Source organism: Silene latifolia, chromosome Y (assembly GCF_048544455.1).
Source record: "Silene latifolia isolate original U9 population chromosome Y, ASM4854445v1, whole genome shotgun sequence".
Lineage (NCBI taxonomy): Eukaryota > Viridiplantae > Streptophyta > Magnoliopsida > Caryophyllales > Caryophyllaceae > Silene > Silene latifolia.
In genome coordinates this window covers 307508450-307532058 of record NC_133538.1, presented here as the reverse complement: position 1 = coordinate 307532058, position 23609 = coordinate 307508450, and the positions used below count along the sequence as shown (strand labels likewise).

The following is a 23609-nucleotide window of genomic DNA, read 5'->3' as shown; positions in this document are numbered from 1 at the left end:
AATACAATTAGGATATTAAACAATCAATCTCAACACATCAACAATCATCCCATTATGGGACTAATACTGAGTTGGAAATCCTACCTGGAAAGCACAACTATCAGACGGTCTCTACAGCTGTATCAAAAAGCCTCTTCTACAAAACCTCCTCCTATCATACAACATATAAACACTACCAAGTCACAATCTACACAAAAACCCCCAAATCCCCATATTAGGGTTTAACCAACTTAAAGGAAAAACAGTAAAAAGGGTACATAGATCTTACCCTCGATGCAAGGATCTCAACGGTATAACAAACGATGAAACCCGACCTTCCAAACTCCAGGATTTGCTAACAATGCGATTAAAGGGATGAACGTACTTGCTTTCTCTCTTTGACAGTAAATTAGGTTTTGAAAAGTGTTTAAACTGATGACGGAAAAGATTATATACCTTAATCGCATAATTAACGAAACCCGAGAAATAACTCCCCGTAAACCGGCTACTCGATCGAGTAGCTAAGGTACTCGATCGAGTGCCCTCTTACTCGATCGAGTATCATAGTTACTCGATCGAGTACCCAACAGGTCAGAAACTATTTTAAAACGCAACTCACCCTTACTCGACAGAGTAAGGCCTACTCGATAGAGTACCCCGAGACTCATAAATACGGAGTATTACACTACCGACTTCATTGATTTGTCCTGATCAGTAATTATAATTCTCGGCTGGCACCCGCCCATTGCTTCCAAAAATGTCTTGAACAACCATGTATAACACTCAATACTTTCATCACCTATCAACCCAGCTCCAAAGGTTATGCACCTTTTGTGGTGATCAACTCCTGTGAAAGGCACAAACACCATATCGTACTTGTTTGTTCCATAAATAGCATCTACTGATAACACCTCACCGAACAGCATGTAGTTCTTTATGCAGATCGGATCTGCCCAAAACACTCCAGCCAGGCACTTGTTTTCATCTACTATAAAATCAAAGTAAAATGAACTGCATGTGTCTTTTCTCCCATTAAGATTTTCAACAAACATTTGCGCATCAAAATTACCAATGTAGGTTTTTATGTCCCTGACAAAGTTTTTGAAATCAACCTCAGTAGCCCCAATGTTGTCGTAACCTCCACACAGCTCCTTCCAACCTCTATAAGCTTTCATACCACCTAGTTTTAGCACCTTTACCTTTGTGACAAATTGCTTCCGTAGCTCTGTCATTTTTCGGTTTCCTTTCAAGAATATTGTAGATTCAGGCGAAGCAAGTGGATGGTTATGCGCTTCATCGAATCTGGTAACAATATAAGTTCCATTTTCTTGGTATTTAAACTGCACTAATGTAGGACAGTCAATTTTTGTAATCGGCCTCACACGGCTTACGTCTGTCATATCAGACTATGCATTATTCTCAGCAGTATCAGTATCTGTATCAGTCCTCTTCCTTTTCCTACTTTCCTTTACACCTTGCCTATTGCAGACAACATTCCTTAATGCAAAACTGTTTGGTAACTCATTGCCTTTAATCCTTTTTGTTGTTGCAAGTCTTGGCGTAAACCCACAGATTGTACAATATTCTTTGTAGAATAACTCTGCTGATTCGAGCGTTTCGAATACTTGTCCTACTTTAGGTTTCTTTTCCTCTGGACAGAATGGAATGTACTGGAGTGCATTTAATGTTTCAATACTTGTCCTTGGTGTTTTAAAGCTGTTATTTGTAGAAGAAGACGTAGTTGCATCACTTGTACTCATTGTCTGCTTCAACAGTAGTTAAGTAAGTAAGTATATTGAATATTATTGCATCAATAATGCAGTAATCCAATTCTAATATGCTCTACAAAGATTGGTAATTTATTTCGTACAAATTAAGGTTCATATATAATGTATTCCTGCGAATGTCCATTATCATGCCTTTAAAGGAACATTTATTTTACTGCTAATGTTCATAGAAAATATTGTTGTCTATTTTGATATAGCATATATAAAATGTATTGAATTGTAATGACAGTAAACAAACAAATAGTCATGATATTATTTCATTAATATTAGAAAAATATTTACAAAATCCATTTAAGGCTTTCAAAATGATACAGCCTACTAAGGCTTATACTGGAAAAAAAATAAAACAAAAATAAAAGGCAAACACAAGATAATACCTAATAACAATAAACACAAGATAACACAAGATATTTCTAAACTAATCTAACAGTCGGAGTCATAATAACCCTCATCCCCAGACTGCTCCTCTATTTCATATTCTTCTCTTTGGTTTCTAAATTGTCGTTGTTGTTTGTGATGTCTAATTATTTATGCACGACTAGACATAGTCGTGCAAAGGCAGAATTTGTCAAGGAGCCGATTATTCTTTGTGACATAGATTACACCATTTTCATTTCCCCGAACCGCGCCTCGGTAATAATCCCTATCCATTACCTTTGGCTCGGACCCTATAAGGAACCACTTTGACCAGCCCTTGCACACCATGGCCATGTTTCTCTTTTCTTTCCTCCCAAGTCGATCAAAAAAAATTCGGAGGAATGCCTGAGTAGTAAGGAAAGGATGTAAAGGACGACTGTGAGATGGTACATCCATCTCCACTGGAATGTCATCTCCATCTAACCAGTTTGAAGAAAACTGGCTTACTTCCCATTCATGATAATGGTCCACGAAATTTTGTTTGTAAGCATCATTCGTGTAGGGAACTATTGTGCATTTTGAGTAAGACATTGTTTTTTTTTAATAAAATTAAGTAGTTTTCTGGACAGATTAAAAGTTTTGCTTATTGGAAAAGGTAGGATGGAAAAGTGGTTGTGTAATCTTGGGTTTATATAGTAGATTAATTGATTATAAGAGATTACATTCTGTGAACAGTTGTGTCTTTTCAACTGCCACAAACATAATCATGGTAATTAATAAATTGGGTGAAGTTATCCATGTTACTTTAATCTCTTGCATAAAACAGTATATGCACACTATGAAAATACGTAATGGACATTTGAATTAAACTGAATTCACAATTATTTTCCAAATAATGTTCCATGTTCTTTTTTAAATAATTTAATGTACCTTTAAATATAATATAATGTACATTTTCCAAACTGTGCTTAATGATATTTTAGGTGCACCTAATTATCAGAAAATGCAAATTACGAATATAGATAGTGGGCAATTTATTTTATGGAACATGTTTTTTTATAATTAATATAATGTACATTTAGAAGTAATATTCAAATTAATGTGAATAATTGCGTCTTTTCACCACATAAGCAAGTTACAAACCGTCATTTGACTTATTGTGACTTATTGTGAACAGTTGCAAAACCACTTGCAAAAGGTAATAATTACTTGCACATCCTTATTATATATAATGCACATTTCACTAAGACTGATTGGACATTTCCTTATGAAACGTGTACAGGACAACACAACATATTATTTTTACATGCAAAATTACTTTTCAGTTACTTCAAATTGCACACTTTTCCTTTCTCATTATTTTTAGTACATTTTTTCTCACCACAAAGTACATTTGCATTTATCATTCTTCTAAAATCAAACAAACAAACTATAAACCCTAATTTAACACTTTTCATTATAAAATTAATGTTTTTGTGGTTCTGGACATTAAATCTAGTTAACTAAATTTAATCAAATCCGAAATTAAGTTGAATTTGATTAAATTCAACTTTAACATCATCATAAAATCAATTCAACAACGATTCAGAAAGGAATTAAATAACATTGAATGAACATACCTCAATATTGACTGTAGAAAACAATAATTCCAGATGAATGACGAAATTAATTCCAATTTTCCTTACAAAGTTTTGATCTTGAAATAACTGAATAGCTGATGAATGCAAAAGTTTGAACAAATTGACTCTCATTTGCGCTTCGAACACGGCAATTGATGATGAATAACCGATTTTAGATCACTAAATTTGATGTCAAAAGACAAAAATTTACAAATTAAGGAAGGATTAATGATGAAAACGATTGATTTTGTTTCGTGTGGTTTGATTTTGTTACGTAAGCTTGATATTGCTGACATGTACAATCTTATTTTTTGTTTTCCGTGAAATTCTAAGAGAAGCGCGCGTCTAATCTCAGCCGTCAGATAATTTGATGGACGGTTGAGAGCTGTTCTCACGGTTCTCACGATAAGCCTTGTTCTCACCGAAACTCTACCATCATTATTATTATTATTATTATTATTCTTATTATTATTATTATTATTATTATTATTATTATTATTATTATTATTATTATTATTATTATTATTATTATTATTATTATTATTATTATCATTATTATTATTATTATCATTATCATTATTATTATCATTATCATTATTATCATCATTATTATCATCATTATTATTATTATTATTATTATTATTATTATTATTATTATTATTATTATTACTATTATTATTATTAATTATTATTATTAATTATTATTATTATTATTATTATTATTATTATTATTATTATTATTATTATCATCATTATTATTATTATTATTATTATTATTATTATTATCATTATCATTATTATTATCATTATCATTAATATCATCATTATTATTATCATCATTAATATTATTATCATCATTAATATTATTATTATTATTATTATTATTATTATTATTATTATTATTATTATTATTATTATTATTATTATTATTATTATTATTATTATTATTAGGAAGGATGCGCGCAACTTTCATTAAAAAAAAATCAAAGTTTAAATGAAATTGGTGGGGAGCCGAGAGACAATCTGGGCCCCCTAACCCTTACCAACAGCAAAGCTAAGTCTAGTGAAAATATAAGCGGCCAACCGAGCCCCCGCATCTTGAGATACCAAGAATTTCTCGATCCGCCTGAGCTAGGCAACAACATCCGAACCCAGCTCCCCAAGTGAAGAGAAAGAGAAGGGAAGGAAACCATAACCAGCTGTCGCGCATAAATCCTCATACTTAGCACACTTACGCTGAGCAGCATCAGCGATAACCCGGCCGGGCACAAAATCCATCATCCCCGTCCGAGTCAAAGGAGAAGACCCTGTCAAAGCGACGCACACATCACGCCCTCTGTCCCAGGATTAAAACAGCGAATCCGCAGGATGAAGGGAGCCACCACGTCCGTCAACCAAACCGATATCGACCTCCATACCCGCAGAAATATCAAACCTATAGCAGATGTCTAATAAAGTGTCACGAACGAGGTTGTGCTGATGCTTAACACCCACAGTACCAGTACAAGAAACAGCGTGGTCCCCGTAAACATCATCACCAAAAACCCGAGAGCAAGCAGGACAATGCCTAGATACCGTAAATAACGGAACACCCAGTCGATACCCAAGCACACTACGGTAAGTTCTCCCGTTCATAGTCTGACCAAACCCAGAGATAGGAACCGCACGCAACCAATCGGAGGAGTGGGCACCCTGCTGAGATTTCCACAAAGCAAGGTGATGCGGTGTCAAAGAGAAAACAGACTCTGAAGCAGCAGCAACCGTCGCGAAATATATGTCTGCCAATTTCTTCATAAGTTTGGGGGCAGCAATTTCACTAGGGTTACTTAAGATAGTAGAATCTGTAGTCTCAGAAAACACCCGTAAAACATCGTCGAAAGTAGGTCCAGCATCTACAATAACAGAAGACCGTAGGAGCTTAGCCTTCAAATCAGCAGACTGCAAACGGGAAGCAAGAAAAGCATAATGTAAAACATCTCTCGCCGCATAAACACCAAGACCATCCAGGTGAAAAGGGAATGTAGCAAGGCGCCACTACCAATCCCCAAAACCAGGGCCAGACGCGGTGATAATACGTTCCAAGCTGGAATGAAGAGCAGCATCAAAAGGGAGATGGGCCGAACCAAAAACACTGGGGGAGCAAGTACGAAGAGAGAAATAGAGCTTTGAAATACCAGTGCAAGCTCTAAGTAGAAGCAACTCACATTGGAGGTCCTCAATCCTCGCGACCAAGTCCATAAGCTCAATGGTCTTAGTCACTCTCTTCGCCACAGTCTCACTGCCAGAAATAGGACAAGTACTGATAGGTCCACCCAAAACAGAGACACCACGCACGGGCTGAGCAATAGAAGGGGGAAAACCCGGGGGAGCCGACTCTGAGGATCCTCAACAGGCCAAAAGACCTCAGTCTTGGAGACATTAAGATGCAGTCCAAAACGAGGGCCATCCGCGATAATCAAATCCAAGACCCTCCCCACCTCCAACGTATCCCCAACGATGGTGCCATCATCCAAGTACCACGCCTGCATAGTAAGGTCAAAAGAGTCCCGGATTTTGCACACCAAGGGATGCAAAACCAAAGTGAAAAGCAAAGGGCCCAAAGGATCACCGTGTTAGACACCCTGACAAGACCACAAGCAATGCTCCCCATTAAAAAGACGGACATGGCTGGAGTAACAAAACTCCACCCAATGGGAAAGAACCGAGCAACGACGGCGGACTTCCTGAAGCATGGTTGCATGATCAACAAGGTTGAAAGCATTCTGGAAATCAACCAGTAACATAGAAAGTCCCACCTCAGCACCACGAGCCTCAATAAGCCGATTCAAGGCATGCAAGATAGCCTCTCCTCTACCAGACACACCCACCCCAAACTAAAGACCAGCAAAATAAGAGGACACCAACCAAAAAAGCACCAACGTTAGAGACAAGCCGTCTCGAGACAGTGCGAACAGCAATAGGACGAACACAACCACCCGGTTTAACACGCGGCGTGAGAGGGGCGCTGGCAATATACTCACCCAGAGCTAGAGGACACCGACCCTCAAGAAAAAGATCAACCACTCTAGTAATAGAAGTGATCAAATTATTAGAGATAGCCACAGCAGCGCCACTCAAACAATCCATAAGATGTTGGGCACGAAACTCATCCCTCCCACAAGAAGTACCACATGGGAAGCTCCGAATCATATCCAAAACCACTGCCGAAGAGGCAACCAGAGGATGATGATCCCCATACAAAGGAGGCAAGGAAGGAGGTGGGGCAATAGGATGCTTCTCTTGCAAGGCCACAATGGTGGCATCAGAAAAGGGGGCAACCTCAGAGGGATAAAGCTCCCGAACAGCAGCAGTATAGTGACCTTCACAAATCTTCCACGGAGACTGACGGAGATTAAGCTCACTCAAGTCAAGATCCTCCTCCACATGAAATGAAGAAAGACTCTCATCCAAACACTCCTGCAATAGCTGCACCACCCCCCCCCCCCCCCTCTTAAGCGAAGATAGCCCTGGCAATACTCTCCTCCTGATGCTGGCGCCGAATAACAGTCATACACTCAAAATTACTCCGAGCAGCGAAGGTCTTAAGCAGACAGAGAGGCAAAACAAGCAAACGAATCCAGCGAGAGAGGTCACCAGGTGAATCAGCCACATCATCCAGGACTCCTTTCAAAGCCCGAGCAAACCCAAGACGACACTTAGGAGGAATAGATTTCACGGTGCGAAGGCCCAACGACAACAAACGATCAAGCGAAGATATAGACCACTGAACATGCTCAACACCATCATCAGCTGAAGTAACCGAAGGAGACGGAGCCGATGGTCTCGGAATACCGTAAATATGAAAGCTGTAGAGACCGTCAACACACTCTGGTGGCGCCACAATATCACCCCGACTATGTTGACATCTAGAGCAAGTGGTACGGGTTTTAAAGCACACCTCACACAACCAGAGCCCCATCCGCTTCCAAGTAATCTCGACACTAGAGAAAACAGTCAGACTATCAGTATTATTATTATTATTATTATTATTATTATTATTATTATTATTATTATTATTATTATTATTATTATTATTATTATTATTATTATTATTATTATTATTATTATTATTATTGTTATTGTTATTGTTATTGTTATTGTTATTATTATTATTATTATTATTATTATTATTATTATTATTATTATTATTATTATTATTATTACTACTACTACTACTACTACTACTACTACTACTACTACTACTACTACTACTACTACTACTACTACTACTACTATTACTATTATTATTATTACTACTACTATTATTATTATTACTACTACTACTACTACTACTACTAATAGTATTATTATTAATTTTTTTTTTAAAAAAAAAAATAGGATGCGCGCAACTTTCATTAAAATAAAAATAAAAGTTTACATGAAATTGGTGGGGGAGCCGAGAGACAATCTGGGCTCCCACACCCTTAGCACAGCAAAGCTAAGTCTAGTATAAATGTAAGCGCCACCCGAGCCCCCGCATCCTGAGATACCGAGAATTTCTGGATCCGCTTGAGCAAGGCGACAGCATCGGAACCCAGCTCCCCAAGTGAATAGAAAGAGAAAGGAAGGAAAACATAACCCGCTGCCGCGCATAAATCCCCATACTTAGCACACTTCCGCTGAGCAGCATCAGCGACAACCCGGTCGGGCACAAAATACGTCATACCAGTCTGAGTCAAAGGAGAAGACCCTGTCATGTCAACGCACACATCATGCCCTTTGTCCCAAGAATAAAGCAGCAAATCCGCAGGACGAAGAGAGCCACCATGCCCGTCAACCAAACCGATATCAACCTCCTTTCCCGCAGAAATACCAGATCTATAACAGATGTCGAATAGAGTGTCACGGACGAGGTTATGCCAATGTTTAACGCCCACAGTACCAGTACAAGAAACAGCGTGATCCCCAAAAACATCACCAACAAAAACCCGAGAGCAAGTAGGACAGGGCCTAGATACCGTGAATAACGGAACACCCAGACGAAGAGGCAACCAGAGGATGATGATCCCCAGACGATCCCAGAGGAAGAGAGCACTCGAACAACAGCAGTATAGTGACCATCACAAATCTTCCTCCGCCATTGACGGAGGTTAAGCTCATTCAAATCCAGATCCTCCTCTAAAATAAATAAAGAATGACCCTCATCCAAACACTCCCGCAATGCCCTACAACCCCCTCCCCCGGTACCCCCCCCCAAGCAAGGATAGCCCTGGAAATACTATTCTCCTGACGTTGGCGCCGAATAGCAGTCCAACACTCAAGATTACTCCGGGGAGCGAAAGTCTTAATTAGACAAAGTGGTAAAACAAGCAAACGAATCCAGCGAGAGAGATCACTAGGAGAACCAGCCACATCATCCAGGGCTCCTTTCAAAGCCCGAGCAAACTTAAAACGACACTTAGGAGGAATGGATTTCACGGTGCGAAGGCCTAAAGACAATAAACGATCAAGCGAAGACATAGACCACTGAACAAGCCCAACATTATCATCAGAAGAAACCGAAGTAGAAGGATCCAAAGGTCTTGGAATACCATAAATATGAAAGCTTTAGAGGCCATCAACACACTTTGGAGGCATCACAATATCACCCCGACTATGCCGACTGTAACACCCCCATACTCCAAGTGCCTTACCAGGACCACTCAGGTATAAGGATACTACCATCTCGGTTGCCCGAGGTACTGAATATCATAAGACAATAAAGAAACGTACTTTTAAAGTAATTATAGACTAAGTGATTACATGTTCAAACCAAAACTAATAAAAGGAATTACAAGGTTCTCATACGGTCTACAGCTAAACTATCAAAGCTACTAGACTTCGTCGACACAGCGGAAGACTTCTAACCGCCACGTGATGACTCATCCTTTATCCCATACGCGTCATATCACACTCGCTCAATAATCGCTCACCACCCCCGAATGGATCACCACAGCTTTTAAAACATTTAAACGGGGTCGACTAATCACACAATCCAATACATATATCAACAATAAGATAAACAGACAGCTGAAATGAACACACACGCGTACACACACACACCACCAACTCCCATCGTCTCAATACCGATCCGTCCACCTGGACCCCGCCACGCGAGAGGGACCGCAGCCGTTCCCACCTAAGCCCCGCTCATCATACGAGCGATAACCCTGTCCCATTAATGTGCACATCCCCTTCCGTGGCGGGTTCCACGAAGGGCGAAACTAGGGCGTGAGATCACTCCCGCAAGTGACCCCGCTCAGCCGAGAACGCATCTCGAGAACCATCAACAAACACAACCACAATCACAATCACAATCACAATCACAATCATCATATCAAACAACTAACTACAACACATCACCAATATCCCATTATGGGACTAATACCGAGTAGGAAATCCTACCGGAAAGCACAACACGCAGACGGTATCTACAAAATTGTATCAAAACGGCTCCTCTACGAATTCTCCTCCTATCATACATAACACATAAAGACTACACATCACAAACTACACACCAAAACCCCCAATTCCTAAATTAGGGTTTAACCAATCTTAACAAAACATTATAAAAACTATATTAAAAGCTTACCCTCGACGCAAGGAATCCAACGACACGAAAAACGACAAGAACCGACCGTCCGAACTCCGGGAATTGCTAAGAATGCGATTAGGAAGATGAACTGGTTGCTTTCTCTCTTAAACGGGGTTTTAGGTTTTGTAAAAGTGAATTAAAACAATGACGAATATGTTTAAATACCTTAATCGCATAATTAACAAAACCCGAGAAAACTCCCCGTAAAACCGGACACTCGATCGAGTACCCAAGGTACTCGATCGAGTACCCCTTACTCGATCGAGTACCCCACTACTCGATCGAGTACCCAACAGTCGAAACTATTTTATCTCGCAACTTACCCTTACTCGACAGAGTAAGGGCTACTCGATAGAGTACCCCAAGACTTATAAATACGGAGTATTACGCCTTCCCTCCTAAAAGGAACTTCGTCCCCCGAAGTTCAACCCATACATAAAAGAACAACCATACGACTCGACCAAGACACAACAACTTAGCTAAGGACTCAAGAACTCGACCGAACATAGAACATGAACTCTTAACACCCACTCCACCAACTATGTTTACTTCCACAACATGACTCACTATACCGTATCTACCACATATATATCTCTCACGATACCAACTCCATACATAACCAACTACCATCCTCTAATGCTGCTAGCTCCATAATATCATCTACTATCAAATCCAATACGAAGACACTCATAGACATCAAACGGGATGTTACATTCTACTACCCTTAAAAGGAACTTCGTCCTCGAAGTTTACTCACACTCGTAACCTCATCATCCAACTGTCAATACTAGCGAAATATTCTCACACTCCTAAACATCACGCTACTACAAGCACGGTCATGACCTTTAATAAAATCACCCACAACACGAATCGATCTTTTATTCTACATCAAGACTCAACTTCCGAATATATTACCATATGTACAACCATCAAAATCTGTTTTATCGCATCCTACTCCTCTTAAGACAAACGTTACGTCCTCGTAACTCACTAATACCAAACCATATCTATATCTCATTACCCTCTGTACCACCACATGTCTAAGATAACCGTCTATAACCCAAACACTCACCATTCTTATATCCAAGGCTCCCATACATAAACATTTCCCATTCCTCAACTCATTCGGGCAAACAAGACCTAACCTATACCATAAACTCGTAGCAAATCACCATACCCACTCTTCATTATTACTGCCAAACAACATACCTCTCTACGTAAGGCACTTATCTCCCAGAAGCATAACTCACGATCCGCACTCGTTACGTACATGCACACTAGATCCTCAAATTCTTTCTTTCATTACCGCAAAATTCATACACAACTTAACATGACACTAATTTCCCCAACACCCTACACTCACTGTCTCAACAAAAGATTATGAACTACCTGCCGCTTTCAGATCATTACCACACATGTTCCACGAATTATTTTCCATTACCATGTCTACCGATGTCTCATCTGAAAACAAGATCAAAATTACCGTAACAACCTCTCACAACCGTGTCCCATCAACATATTATCACTATCCCATGACAACAACGAAACATATACAACTCTATTTCACATCATACTCTACCTCATTCCCAACTTAACCTGGTAAAGAAAACATGAATAAGCAAGACAACTGTCTATCAAAGACAAACCGAAACTCGCAGAGAGCAACATCAAACAAAACAACAATCTATGTATAACTGGTATGTACTTTCGAAACTCGAATCATAATCATCCCGCCTACTCCACCACAACCGGTGACGGCATCACAACACCGCCACCAACAACCACACCGTAGTGCGAAAATACCCGCATCACAACACTATGTACCGTGCCCGTATCACCACCCGAGGCACCACAACCACACCGATAGACATCACAACTGCATACAATTCCCATAAATACGACTCAAAGATATAACTTCTCGTACAAGAAAACTTACTCAAATCCACCTTATTAAATCACCACGCAACATATTATATGGATAAACAGTAAAACAGATAGATTCTCATGAACATCATCTCTATCATTTCCCGGAATACACATGTGTTATCAATACACATAAAATTATAACTAGCCATGTCAAATCAATCAAATTATTACCTTTTTGGATATCATTCAATTAAATTACCGTGTCCAACATATATATTACCGAACATTCATAAAACAATTTTATAATTATCATACCATACCACTTCTTGTGAGGTCAGAACCTCACACAAACATTTACACATATCATAGACTCGTAATCACAACCAACTAGTCAATCCCGACCACGTAAGTTACCACTCGAAAAGGTTACTCCGCTGCCCGAGTTTAACTCATATAGCCCTCATAACATATTCCCCCATTCGCACAACCATCACTTCCTGCCAAATATAACCATACCTTCACTATTCAACTAATAGCGTCCGCCTCATCTAACCACATCTTATACCCTCTCACAATCATACACAACAATAAGGTCCCTACCAAATCAACCTCTTTAGAATTGTTACCTTTCTAATATTCCATCACTCTTAACCATTAGTGATAACACCACAATGCCACCGCTGCTCGTATATCAAATCTCTTACACTCATATCAAAATAACATGGTTTTTCTACCATTTTTGGTTAACATTGCAAATAACGAACATCAAACCCATCCACAAAATTACCTCAACATTATTCCCAATGCTATCTTATTTGTATTGTCATCCAACTCTCCACCAAATATCTCGATCGTGCAATACTCCACCAACTTCTTACTCCCTTAATTCCTCTAAACTCATTACCAATCATGTTGCCCTGAAACTCCTATATAACCTTTAGCTAACATCCTCGTGATACCATCACATATTTCGATGATTCCTTATCTTTATATCACATAGCTCCGGTGAACATTTTCCTCAGCTTACTTTTATCCTTCTTTTCTCTTTACACTCAATAATACCAATTAATAGTTCAACTCCTTATTCCTTCTAGCTAACTCTTTAGAAATCCAGTTACCCCTTCGTTGCTCCAAAACTCAATTCCATTATTTTCTACCGACATCATCTCACTCTTTCTTACCATGGATCTTCTCTTATTATGCTATCACTCATACTTGCCACTAATCTATCCATAGAACCAACGTTTAATGTTCAAACAATTGCATCCCCCTTTTTACATCTCTAGAAATCATAATTCATTTAATACCGTTAATTACCCAAGGAAATCACACAGTAGTTTCATCTTTTAATAAACCAAACCTCCTAAACTCACTCACTGTCTACAAATACACCTCGCGACATGTCTCCACAAAGTTCACTATATATTACTCTTCTCAACCCCTTTAAACGAACTTTCACTACATAAATCCATAACCCACACGACTCCTAACCATTTCCTTCCATAACTCTTTACACATCTCAAGCTGCCACTATCCACATTCTTACTTTCAACCTTTTCATTCTCACGTTCATTATACTCACATCAACCCTTGCCTATATTCACTTATTTTTACCTTACTCAACACACAATCATATCACTCATCCCGTCTCGCAAAACGTGCGCCATGCCTCAATAAACTATACCAATCTTCCTTTTCTTTTTCCACCATCTATCATAATCACATATAACTCATGTCCTCCCCACCGGACTCATACTCATCATAGTGCCACTCTTTACATCATAAGCTTGGGTAACTTACGCTTCAAGACCAACACATACGTAAAACAATGCATAAAGAAGTAATACAACACCTTTGAATTAAACATAATATGCAACGAATGTCAAAAGACAAACATATGACCCGAAATACGCATATGACCTGCACAGACCCCACTCGATCGAGTACCAGGACCTACTCGATCGAGTTGAGGTTACTCGATCGAGTGCCCAACATGCTCGATCGAGTGCCCCGACTCCAGAACTCAAACAGGCCTTCTGATCTCTGACTTACTCGACCGAGTAGCCCGGCTACTCGATCGAGTGACCCCATACTCGATCGAGTGCCCGAGGTACTCGATCGAGTGCCCAAAAACACGATTCTGGTCAAAATAACGACAAGTACCCACTCGATCGAGTCATGCAGACTCGTGAATACTACCCGCATGTTATCTCACATACCCCAACGTACTATGCATTCATTATTATTTCAACATTATGATTACAACTACGCATTCAAATCAAGCGACTCCTCATACAATTAACAAAATAATCTACTTCGTGTTATCAAGTGCCACGTTATAAACAACCATCATGCTTTTCATCCAATTCGTTATATAAAACACATATCATTGAACCTCTATTCTTCATGTTACTACTCACCAAAAGCCAAACATTACCATCTATCATGCTCATATAACATTCAACTTTCTATTACCCGCATGTTTTAAATTTTCATAACTTTTCATAACACAAACCACACCCCTACACTACAAATCCTATTCCCATGTTGCTAATACAACAACATTACAAATCCACTTCATCACACATCATCATATACGAACTACTTTCTTTTTCTACCATATCATTCATCATTCTCATATACTTTTCCAACGATTCCAACCAACATGTAAGCCAACTATCATGCAACATGCTTTCAACAAACCATATACAGCACAATTAACATACACGTCGCACATATACACACGGACTCCACGTTCCCATACCATGTGACTGGCTTAAGTATCATGGGGCCAAGATTTTGAAGTGAGGGCGCCTACTCACCCAAAACCTAGCATCAGCCGGGCTCCCATTACACATACACCAGGTTCATTTTATTAGACTCCCTATGTTCATTATGTTCATTAGTTACTGAGTTCCAAAATCGTCGCTCTGATACCATTTGTAACACCCCCATACTCCAAGTGCCTTACCAGGACCACTCGGGTATAAGGATACTACCATCTCGGTTGCCCGAGGTACTGAATATCATAAGACAATAAAGAAACGTACTTTTAAAGTAATTATAGACTAAGTGATTACATGTTCAAACCAAAACTAATAAAAGGAATTACAAGGTTCTCATACGGTCTACAGCTAAACTATCAAAGCTACTAGACTTCGTCTGACACAGCGGAAGACTTCTAACTGCCACGTGATGACTCATCCCGGCTATCCCATACGCGTCATATCACACTCGCTCAATAATCGCTCACCACCCCCGAATGGATCACCACGCTTTTAAAACATTTAAACGGGGTCGGACTAATCACACAATCCAATACATATATCAACAATAAGATAAACAGACAAATGAACCGTCACACACACACACACACACACCACCAACTCCCATCGTCTCAATACGACCGTCCACCGGACCACCACTCGCCCGATGGGGGACCGCAGCCGTTCCCACCTAAGCCCCGCTCATCGTACGAGCGATAACCCTGTCCCATTAATGTGCACATCCCCTTCCGTGGCGGGTTCCACGAAGGGCGAAACTAGGGCGTGAGATCACTCCCGCAAGTGACCCCACTCAGCCGAGAACGCATCTCGAGAACCATCAACAAACACAACCACAATCACAATCACAATCACAATCACAATCATCATATCAAACAACTAACTACAGCACATCACCAATATCCCATTATGGGACTAATACTGAGTAGGAAATCCTACCCGGAAAGCACAACACGCAGACGGTATCTACAACAGTATCAAAACGGCTCCTCTACGAATTCTCCTCCTATCATACATCACATAAAGACTACACATCACAAACTACACACCAAAACCCCCAATTCCTAAATTAGGGTTTAACCAATCTTAACAAAACATTATAAAAACTATATTAAAAGCTTACCCTCGACGCAAGGAATCCAACGACACGAAAAACGACAAGAATCGACCGTCCGAACTCCGGAATTGCTAAGAATGCGATTAGGAAGATGAAGTGGTCGTTTCTCTCTTAAACATGGTTTTAGGTTTTGTAAAAGTGAATTAAAACAATGACGAATATGTTTAAATACCTTAATCGCATAATTAACAAAACCCGAGAAAACTCCCCGTAAAACCGGACACTCGATCGAGTACCCAAGGTACTCGATCGAGTACCCCTTACTCGATCGAGTACCCCAAATACTCGATCGAGTACCCAACAGTCGAAACTATTTTATCTCGCAACTTACCCTTACTCGACAGAGTAAGGGCTACTCGATAGAGTACCCCAAGACTTATAAATACGGAGTATTACAGTCTTCCCTCCTTAAAAGGAACTTCGTCCCCGAAGTTCAACCCATACATAAAAGAACAACCATACGACTCACCAAGACACAACAACTTAGCTAAGGACTCAAGAACTCGACCGAACATAGAACATGAACTCTTAACACCCACTCCACCAACTATGTTTACTTCCACAACATGACTCACTATACCGTATCTACCACATATATATCTCTCACGATACCAACTCTATACATAACCAACTACCATCCTCTAATGCTGCTAGGTCCATAATATCATCAACTATCAAATCCAATACGAAGACACTCATAGACATCAAACGGGATGTTACACCGACATCTAGCGCGAGTGGTACGGGTTTTAAAGCATACTCCAACACAACCAAAGCCCCATCCGCTTCAAAGTACTCTTGGCATAAGAGAAGACGATCAGACTATCAACAAGAGTTTGACGCGTAAGCTCTAAAGAACCATCATGACAATGTCGGACTTGAAAATGTTTCTGCCATGCAGCCTTAGTAAAGCCTTTACCAAACCCATCCGGACACGCATGAAGATTAGAAAAAGGACAATGAAATCGTACAAGTTCAGGCCTGAAGGAACACACCACCAACCTGCACAGAAAACTATAGAGCCGCCAACAACCACCACCCGAACGGAAACCACTAAACAGGCTCACGCACAAGCAGCAAAGAGCTCAAAGTGTACCCGCTTCCAGCATCCAAAAGGGAAACCCAGCTGACCACCAACGCACCACCCACTCCGGTGATGATCAATAACCAACCGAGAACAACAACACAACCACAAAGGCAAGCGGCAAATGAACCCAAACCCCACAGCACCCACTACCCGTAACACCCACACAACCCACCCAACAGCAGCGACAGAGGTGACCGGACACCGGAGAACAGAGAGCAACAGATACCAGCAACACGGGAAGAAACACAAGAGAACCGTAACCAGAAAAAAAGAAAAAGAAAAGGCAGGCACATACCGGCAAAGGATCGTAGGGCAGAGCCCTCAAACCACAACCTTAGACCGGCGATGTGAGGTCTGGTTGCCCAATGGTGGTGGCAGAGGGAATAACCGGCGCAGAAAACGACAGAAACCCTCGACAATGACAAACCCTCCCTCACGATATCCCGGAAACAACGACAGCCGTATGAAACAACCAACAATCACCACCCTGACCGGCAACGTGAGGTCTAATGGTCGGCTTGGTGTGGTGGTTAGCAGCCAAAGGTAGTAGGACGTCGGAAATGATGGCGATCGTGTGACCTAATTCACGCAAAAACCAATACCGCAGAAACAACCTTACACCGACAAACCCACGACCGCCGGAGAGAAGGGGACGGCGTGAGTCTGGAAAGACGGTTATGGCAGTGGTGTGACTGACGGCAGTCGCAGAAGCGCGTTGACGGCAGCAGCAAAACGCACGATCGTTCAAAAATCGCCCATCCCCCCCCCCCCCTCTCTCTCTCTCTCTCTCTTTATTATTATTATTATTATTATTATTATTATTATTATTATTATTATTATTATTATTATGATTATTATTATTATTATTATTATTATTATTATTATTATTATTATTATTATTATTATTATTATTATTATTATTGCCTTTACTTATTACTATTATTATTATTATTATTATTATTTCCTTTACTTATTAGTATTATTATTATTATTATTATTATTATTATTATTATTATTATTATTATTGCCTTTACTTATTACTATTATTATTATTATTATTATTATTATTATTATTATTATTATTATTATTATTATTATTATTATTATTATTATTATTATTATTATTATTATTATTATTATTATTATTGCCTTTACTTATTACTATTATCCTTATTACTATTAAATCTAGATACAATTCCCGACCAACACTCATACTAGGCCAATAAAATCGGCCCAAACACATATGGCACACGGCCCAAAGCCTAGTTGGTATTACGTGCAATTCCCGACTCGCTTATTTATTTTATTATTTAGTTAACGACCTATTTGCAATCATTATTATAAATGTCATTAATTAATTATTTGAATTACATAAATTATTCATATAATTACGGGGTATTACAGTCTTCCCCCCTTAAAATGAACTACGTCCCAAAGTTCACACAGAAATACTACAAAACCTATATAACATCCATACAACTGAGTACCATTACAACTTATCAAAATGCATCACAAATAAAATTATTATCAATCTATATCAACTTATCAAAATGCATCATAAATAAAATTAACACACGGAAATGTATCTCAAAATAAACTCAAAACATGAGGTGTACGTCACATTGTACCCCCCTGAAAATAAACTTCGTCCCGAAGTTTTAGAACTACTATTACTTTATTAAAACTACTAACAACTTAAATACTTTTTAAATGATAACACTCTAAGCCTCTCAATAAAACTAGCTACCCTTCTCCCCATTCCCTTGTACTGTACTAGCTGTTCCAATTGTTTTCCCACCATTACTCTGATCACTTCCAATGCCTTGCCTATTGTTGTAGCTCCTTTGGGTACTCCATTGCCCTAGATACCTATTGCTCACAACATTTGGTGCTGGAGTTCGATAGCTCCCGTGGTTACCCCCTTCATTGTCGTTCTTGGGTGCACTTCTACACTCAAAAGCTCGGTGACCCAATCTGTTGCAATTGTAACATCTCCACCCAAAGATTGCACCAGAACGCTGACCCTAATAACAACCACCCAAGCTCGCTCCACCCCCATAACCAGATCCTCCAACTGAAAATTGTTTTGGTTGAGTATTTTTTTGGTTCTTGCTACCCCCAGCTCCCTCACTTGATGTCTTAGTCTTCCTCTTCCACCCCCCCCCCCCCACCTTCCTCTCCTCTTGCAACATATAAGCAATCCTCTTTGTATGCCTAGCTCTTTGATAAACATCATTCATGTTACTTAGCTGACCAGCTGCAAGCCTCTTCTTAATAGTTGTTGTCAACCCTTCTCAAACCTTAATGCTAGTATCTCCTCCTTTAAGTTCAAATCAGACACATATTCTGCCAATTCCATAAACCGATTATGATAGCTCTCCACCGTCATTTTATCAGTCATCTTGAAAGAATCAAATAAAGCTCTCATTATACTCCTAATATGTTCTGGTACAAGTACAGCCCTCATAGTCTCCTTGAAACCCTTCTAAGTGATAAAAGATTCATAAATCACCCTCTAAGCTTCCCTTATGACCTCTTTACTACGATTATACCACAAACCAGCTTTTCCCCTCAAATAGTAAGCAGCTTGATCTACTCGCCTCTCCGCAGGATAACCCAATAACTCTAAACGCTTGTCAAACTCCCTATGCCAAACCCAAAGTAAAGATGGTTTACCTAATCCGTCATAATTCGTCAGGTTGTGCTTAGCGATATTAGCACTCATCTTTGCGGATTCCTTAACTGACCCTTTAGCCTTTATTACCGCAGTCAAAGCCTCATTCGTAGATATCAAACGGTCGATCTCCTCTTGGGACATGGTAGAGGGTGTAGGTATAGATCTCTTTGGAGGCATGGTTCTATAAAAGTAAAATAAGACAAAATAAGTTTCTACGCGAGGAAAGATGGCCTAACATTTTTAACATTCTATAGCTACAAAAACAAGGTGTGGTCAACTATATCTTTTCTTACCCCTCCTTAGGTACCCATATCATCACTCCTACCTCTTAACTATCATAGGTTAATAATTGATAAAGCATTTATATTGAACTATTGGTAAAACTCACGTTTTTAGAAATCAAAGTCAGGCTGTAAATTTCAAAAATCACCATTAAATAACCGTTGAATTTATCTTTGAGTTTTTATACGTTCTAGAAAATATAAGGAGTTTTCAAAACATGAGAAAAAGAATCGAATTCAAATATTGAACAACCATTTCATAAAGATTTTTACAATCCAATTGGTCCAAACAGAAACTGATATGCAATTTGTCAAAAACTTGGGTCAACTTGTAAAAATCACTATTAAATGTCAAAATATTATCTTGCAATGTAGCTTATCAATTCAAAAACATATATGAAATTTTTAAACAGTGAAGTTGGAATTACGTAAAAATATTAAGCACAAATTAAATGAGAAATTTTACAAATCGTTTATCGAAAACATAACTGTACAGGAATATTCCGACCACTGTCCACTAAAATATTTATTCCTCCTAAACAGTAAAACTTTAACCATGAGACCAACGACATTGGAAATCTAACTCACTAGGTTATCACTGATAAAACTTTCGACCTTAGACAATAAACATACGTCAAACGACAACTAAATCAAATAGGAGTAAAATCTGACAAATAAGGTTCAACTTCTATATTCCTTTTTACTAGGTCATAAACCCTTATTAACACCCTCCTATACTTGTATTATCACAACTTTGTCATCATACTTCACACACGACTAGCATCTACTCTAAAGCATCCCAATCACAAGTTTAATCATTTCATAATATTGTAAATAGCATGGTTTCGGGATTCACATAACCGCATATCGCTAGACATGATACTACTATAACATCCAACCACATAATCAATATAAATTTACAATTACTTTAAAGCTTATGATCAAAAAAATTCCACATCAAATCCTCATTTCATCCATTCCACTCTCTTTAAAATTAAGGTTACGTCCACGTAACCTCGGTCATAAACGAAAACAAAATTCATCTTAACGCAAACAAAACTCATTTGAAATTACCCCACTCTTGAATATCTCTCAATGTAACCGGTTCAAAACTGGAAGGGCCACGGTTCGGAGTGAGGGTACCTTTTTATCCTAAGCCAAAAGGGCTCCTAACAGTTTCTACCCGGGTTCATTTTATTAGACACATCCTAAGTTCATTATTATTCATTGGTTAGGCTTGAGGATCATGTTGCTGATGCGTGCTATTTATATAGACTTTTTGTACTTATTTTGCACGCATTTCTATACGATTCCCGTAGTTTTAGGCTACGAAATGCCCCGAATGGTCTACTTTGGTTTGTCTGGCTTTAATTGCAAGAATGAACCCGGAAGGAGCAAAACTGAGCTTGGAACTGCCCATATAGCTTGCATTTAGGAGATGGATGAAATTGGAGGGGAAATACTTTTGCCTTAGGATGCGTGAAGTCGTCTTGGAAGCTAATCAACGTCCTATGTGCTGACACAGTGGTGGCTAACTCGATTGAGCATGTTGACTGACTTAATTGCTCGATCGAATCCTTTTTGGTGCTGAAGACTTCTCGATCGAACTTCTGCTATGCTCGATCGAGAAGAAGTGTTTATGGTGTTCCTCGATCGAGTAGGTGCTATGCTCGATCGAGAGAATTTTGATGGAGTATGTTCGATCGAGTAGTTTCAACTTACTCGATCGAACAACTAGTGGTCTGACGCAAGATTTTATTGCGTGATCTTATTTATTTATTTTATTAGTTATCGTATTTAGTTAATAAATATCTCTCTTATATAAATAAGAGAGACCTAATTAGGTTAAGGGGATTCATTGAGTTTATTATCGGTTTTGCATCGAGATTAGGAGACTCTTATTCGACGCTTTCCTTTCTATTTCCCAGATCTTAATTTGTGTAATTCCTTACTCTATTCTTATTCAATTTAATTCGTAGTATTAATTCCCATTTCCAACCTTTAATTCACTTGTCTCTTAATTATTGTTTAGGATATTAGAATTAATATTTAATTTATGCAATTTTTGTTAATTCATCTTTAAATCATGTCAAATCTAGTTCTATCTATTGTTATTAGTTTTATTACCGTTATGAGCAGTTAAATTCCAATTTCTAGGAATAGGGGAGCCATGATAGTAAAACAATGACGCTATAATTAGATTTAGGAGGTTTTAATGTGAGAATTGTTTAATAGCAATATAACAGTAATTATTTAGTTGAGTGCACGCGACTATTTTAATTAAGCCGGTTGAATTCAGACCTAGATCGAAAGATTGGAATGAATAGACCTGTTATGAACAATAGACTACCCTAATCAGAGCAGAAACTATTTAGGAAGAATCTAAGGCGGATAGCGGACCGGGAGGACCTTTCCACTACCCTTCTCACTACAGACCGACTGACCTTACCTTTAGCTGAATTGCGTAATATCTTGGTGAACCGACCTCCTAACATCTTTCTCCCTATTTGTTCACACTCTTTTTCATACCTGCTAGTTTTAATTGTTTTTCCTATTATTGTTTTAAATTTAATTCTTTTAGTTTAGTTAAATCAAATCAACCAAAAGCCCCCAATTTGTGACCTTAGACACACTAGATAACAAGTAGATAGCGACTGCCTCCCTGTGGATACGATACCCAGCTTACCTCTACTGCATAAGTTTAGGCCGGTTATGTTTTATTTTTGATAGGTTGCGACAATCCTCATCAGTTGCTATGATAACACTTTGTATCACCCCCATTTATTTAAGAGCCTTTAGCAAGACATTCCCAAAAAAATAGGACTTTTACCATATCGTTTTCCCGAGGTAGCGAATAACAAAGTACAACAAACCAAAGTACTTTAAATAAAATTTAGCGATTACATGTTTATTATAACTTAACCAAAATAAAACTTAATATAAAATTAAATACAACTGGCAGCGGAATTAAATAAAGTGATTAATAAAACTATATGATCTAGACTTCTATGTCGACTAGCCGAGTCCTCACGCATCCCCATAAGCTCTCAAGTCAGCTTATCTTAAGTACCTCTCAAATCTGCTCTACAGTTACGGTTCATCACAGGTGTTCACGAATACACTGTCAACCACAAGGTTGAGTAGGAATAAATACTAACAACAATAACATAAAATAGATCGTTAACTGCTACACACATAGCACTACTCCCTTAACAACGTGCTCATATTCATGGTACCCTTCCCTTAACAACGTACCGCCATTTTGTAATAGTACCTCTCCCTCACAACGTACATATTACCGTTCACCGCAGAGTAACACTCCCTTAACAACAAACATCTGACTGCAATACCTCCTATCACAATTCCACATTCATAACCAACAATAAAAATTAAACTCACCTTGTCATAATTATGTGTCCACAACAGTATTAATAACAACACAG

The 23609-nt window shown here is 38.8% G+C and overlaps 1 protein-coding gene and 1 long non-coding RNA gene across 2 annotated transcripts in view; both read right to left on the bottom strand.

The window, feature by feature from the left end:
- Positions 1–659: 659 nt before the first annotated feature.
- On the bottom strand, positions 660–1379 carry LOC141631127 (protein FAR1-RELATED SEQUENCE 5-like). Its single transcript, XM_074443840.1, has one exon. It carries the CDS (start codon positions 1377–1379, stop codon positions 660–662), a length of 720 nt encoding a protein of 239 aa, XP_074299941.1.
- Positions 1380–23133: 21754 nt separating this feature from the next.
- The window catches only part of LOC141634125 (uncharacterized), a 13140-nt gene continuing 12664 nt past the window's right edge, over positions 23134–23609 (bottom strand). The window contains exon 4 of the long non-coding RNA XR_012538875.1: positions 23134–23287. This is a non-coding gene — a long non-coding RNA (uncharacterized LOC141634125). The remainder of the gene's footprint in view (positions 23288–23609) is intronic.

What these genes read in the sequence shown, in the direction of transcription:
- LOC141631127 (XM_074443840.1), bottom strand. Translation starts at nt 1,379, where the DNA reads ATGACAGACGTAAGCCGTGTGAGGCCGATTACAAAAATTGACTGTCCT.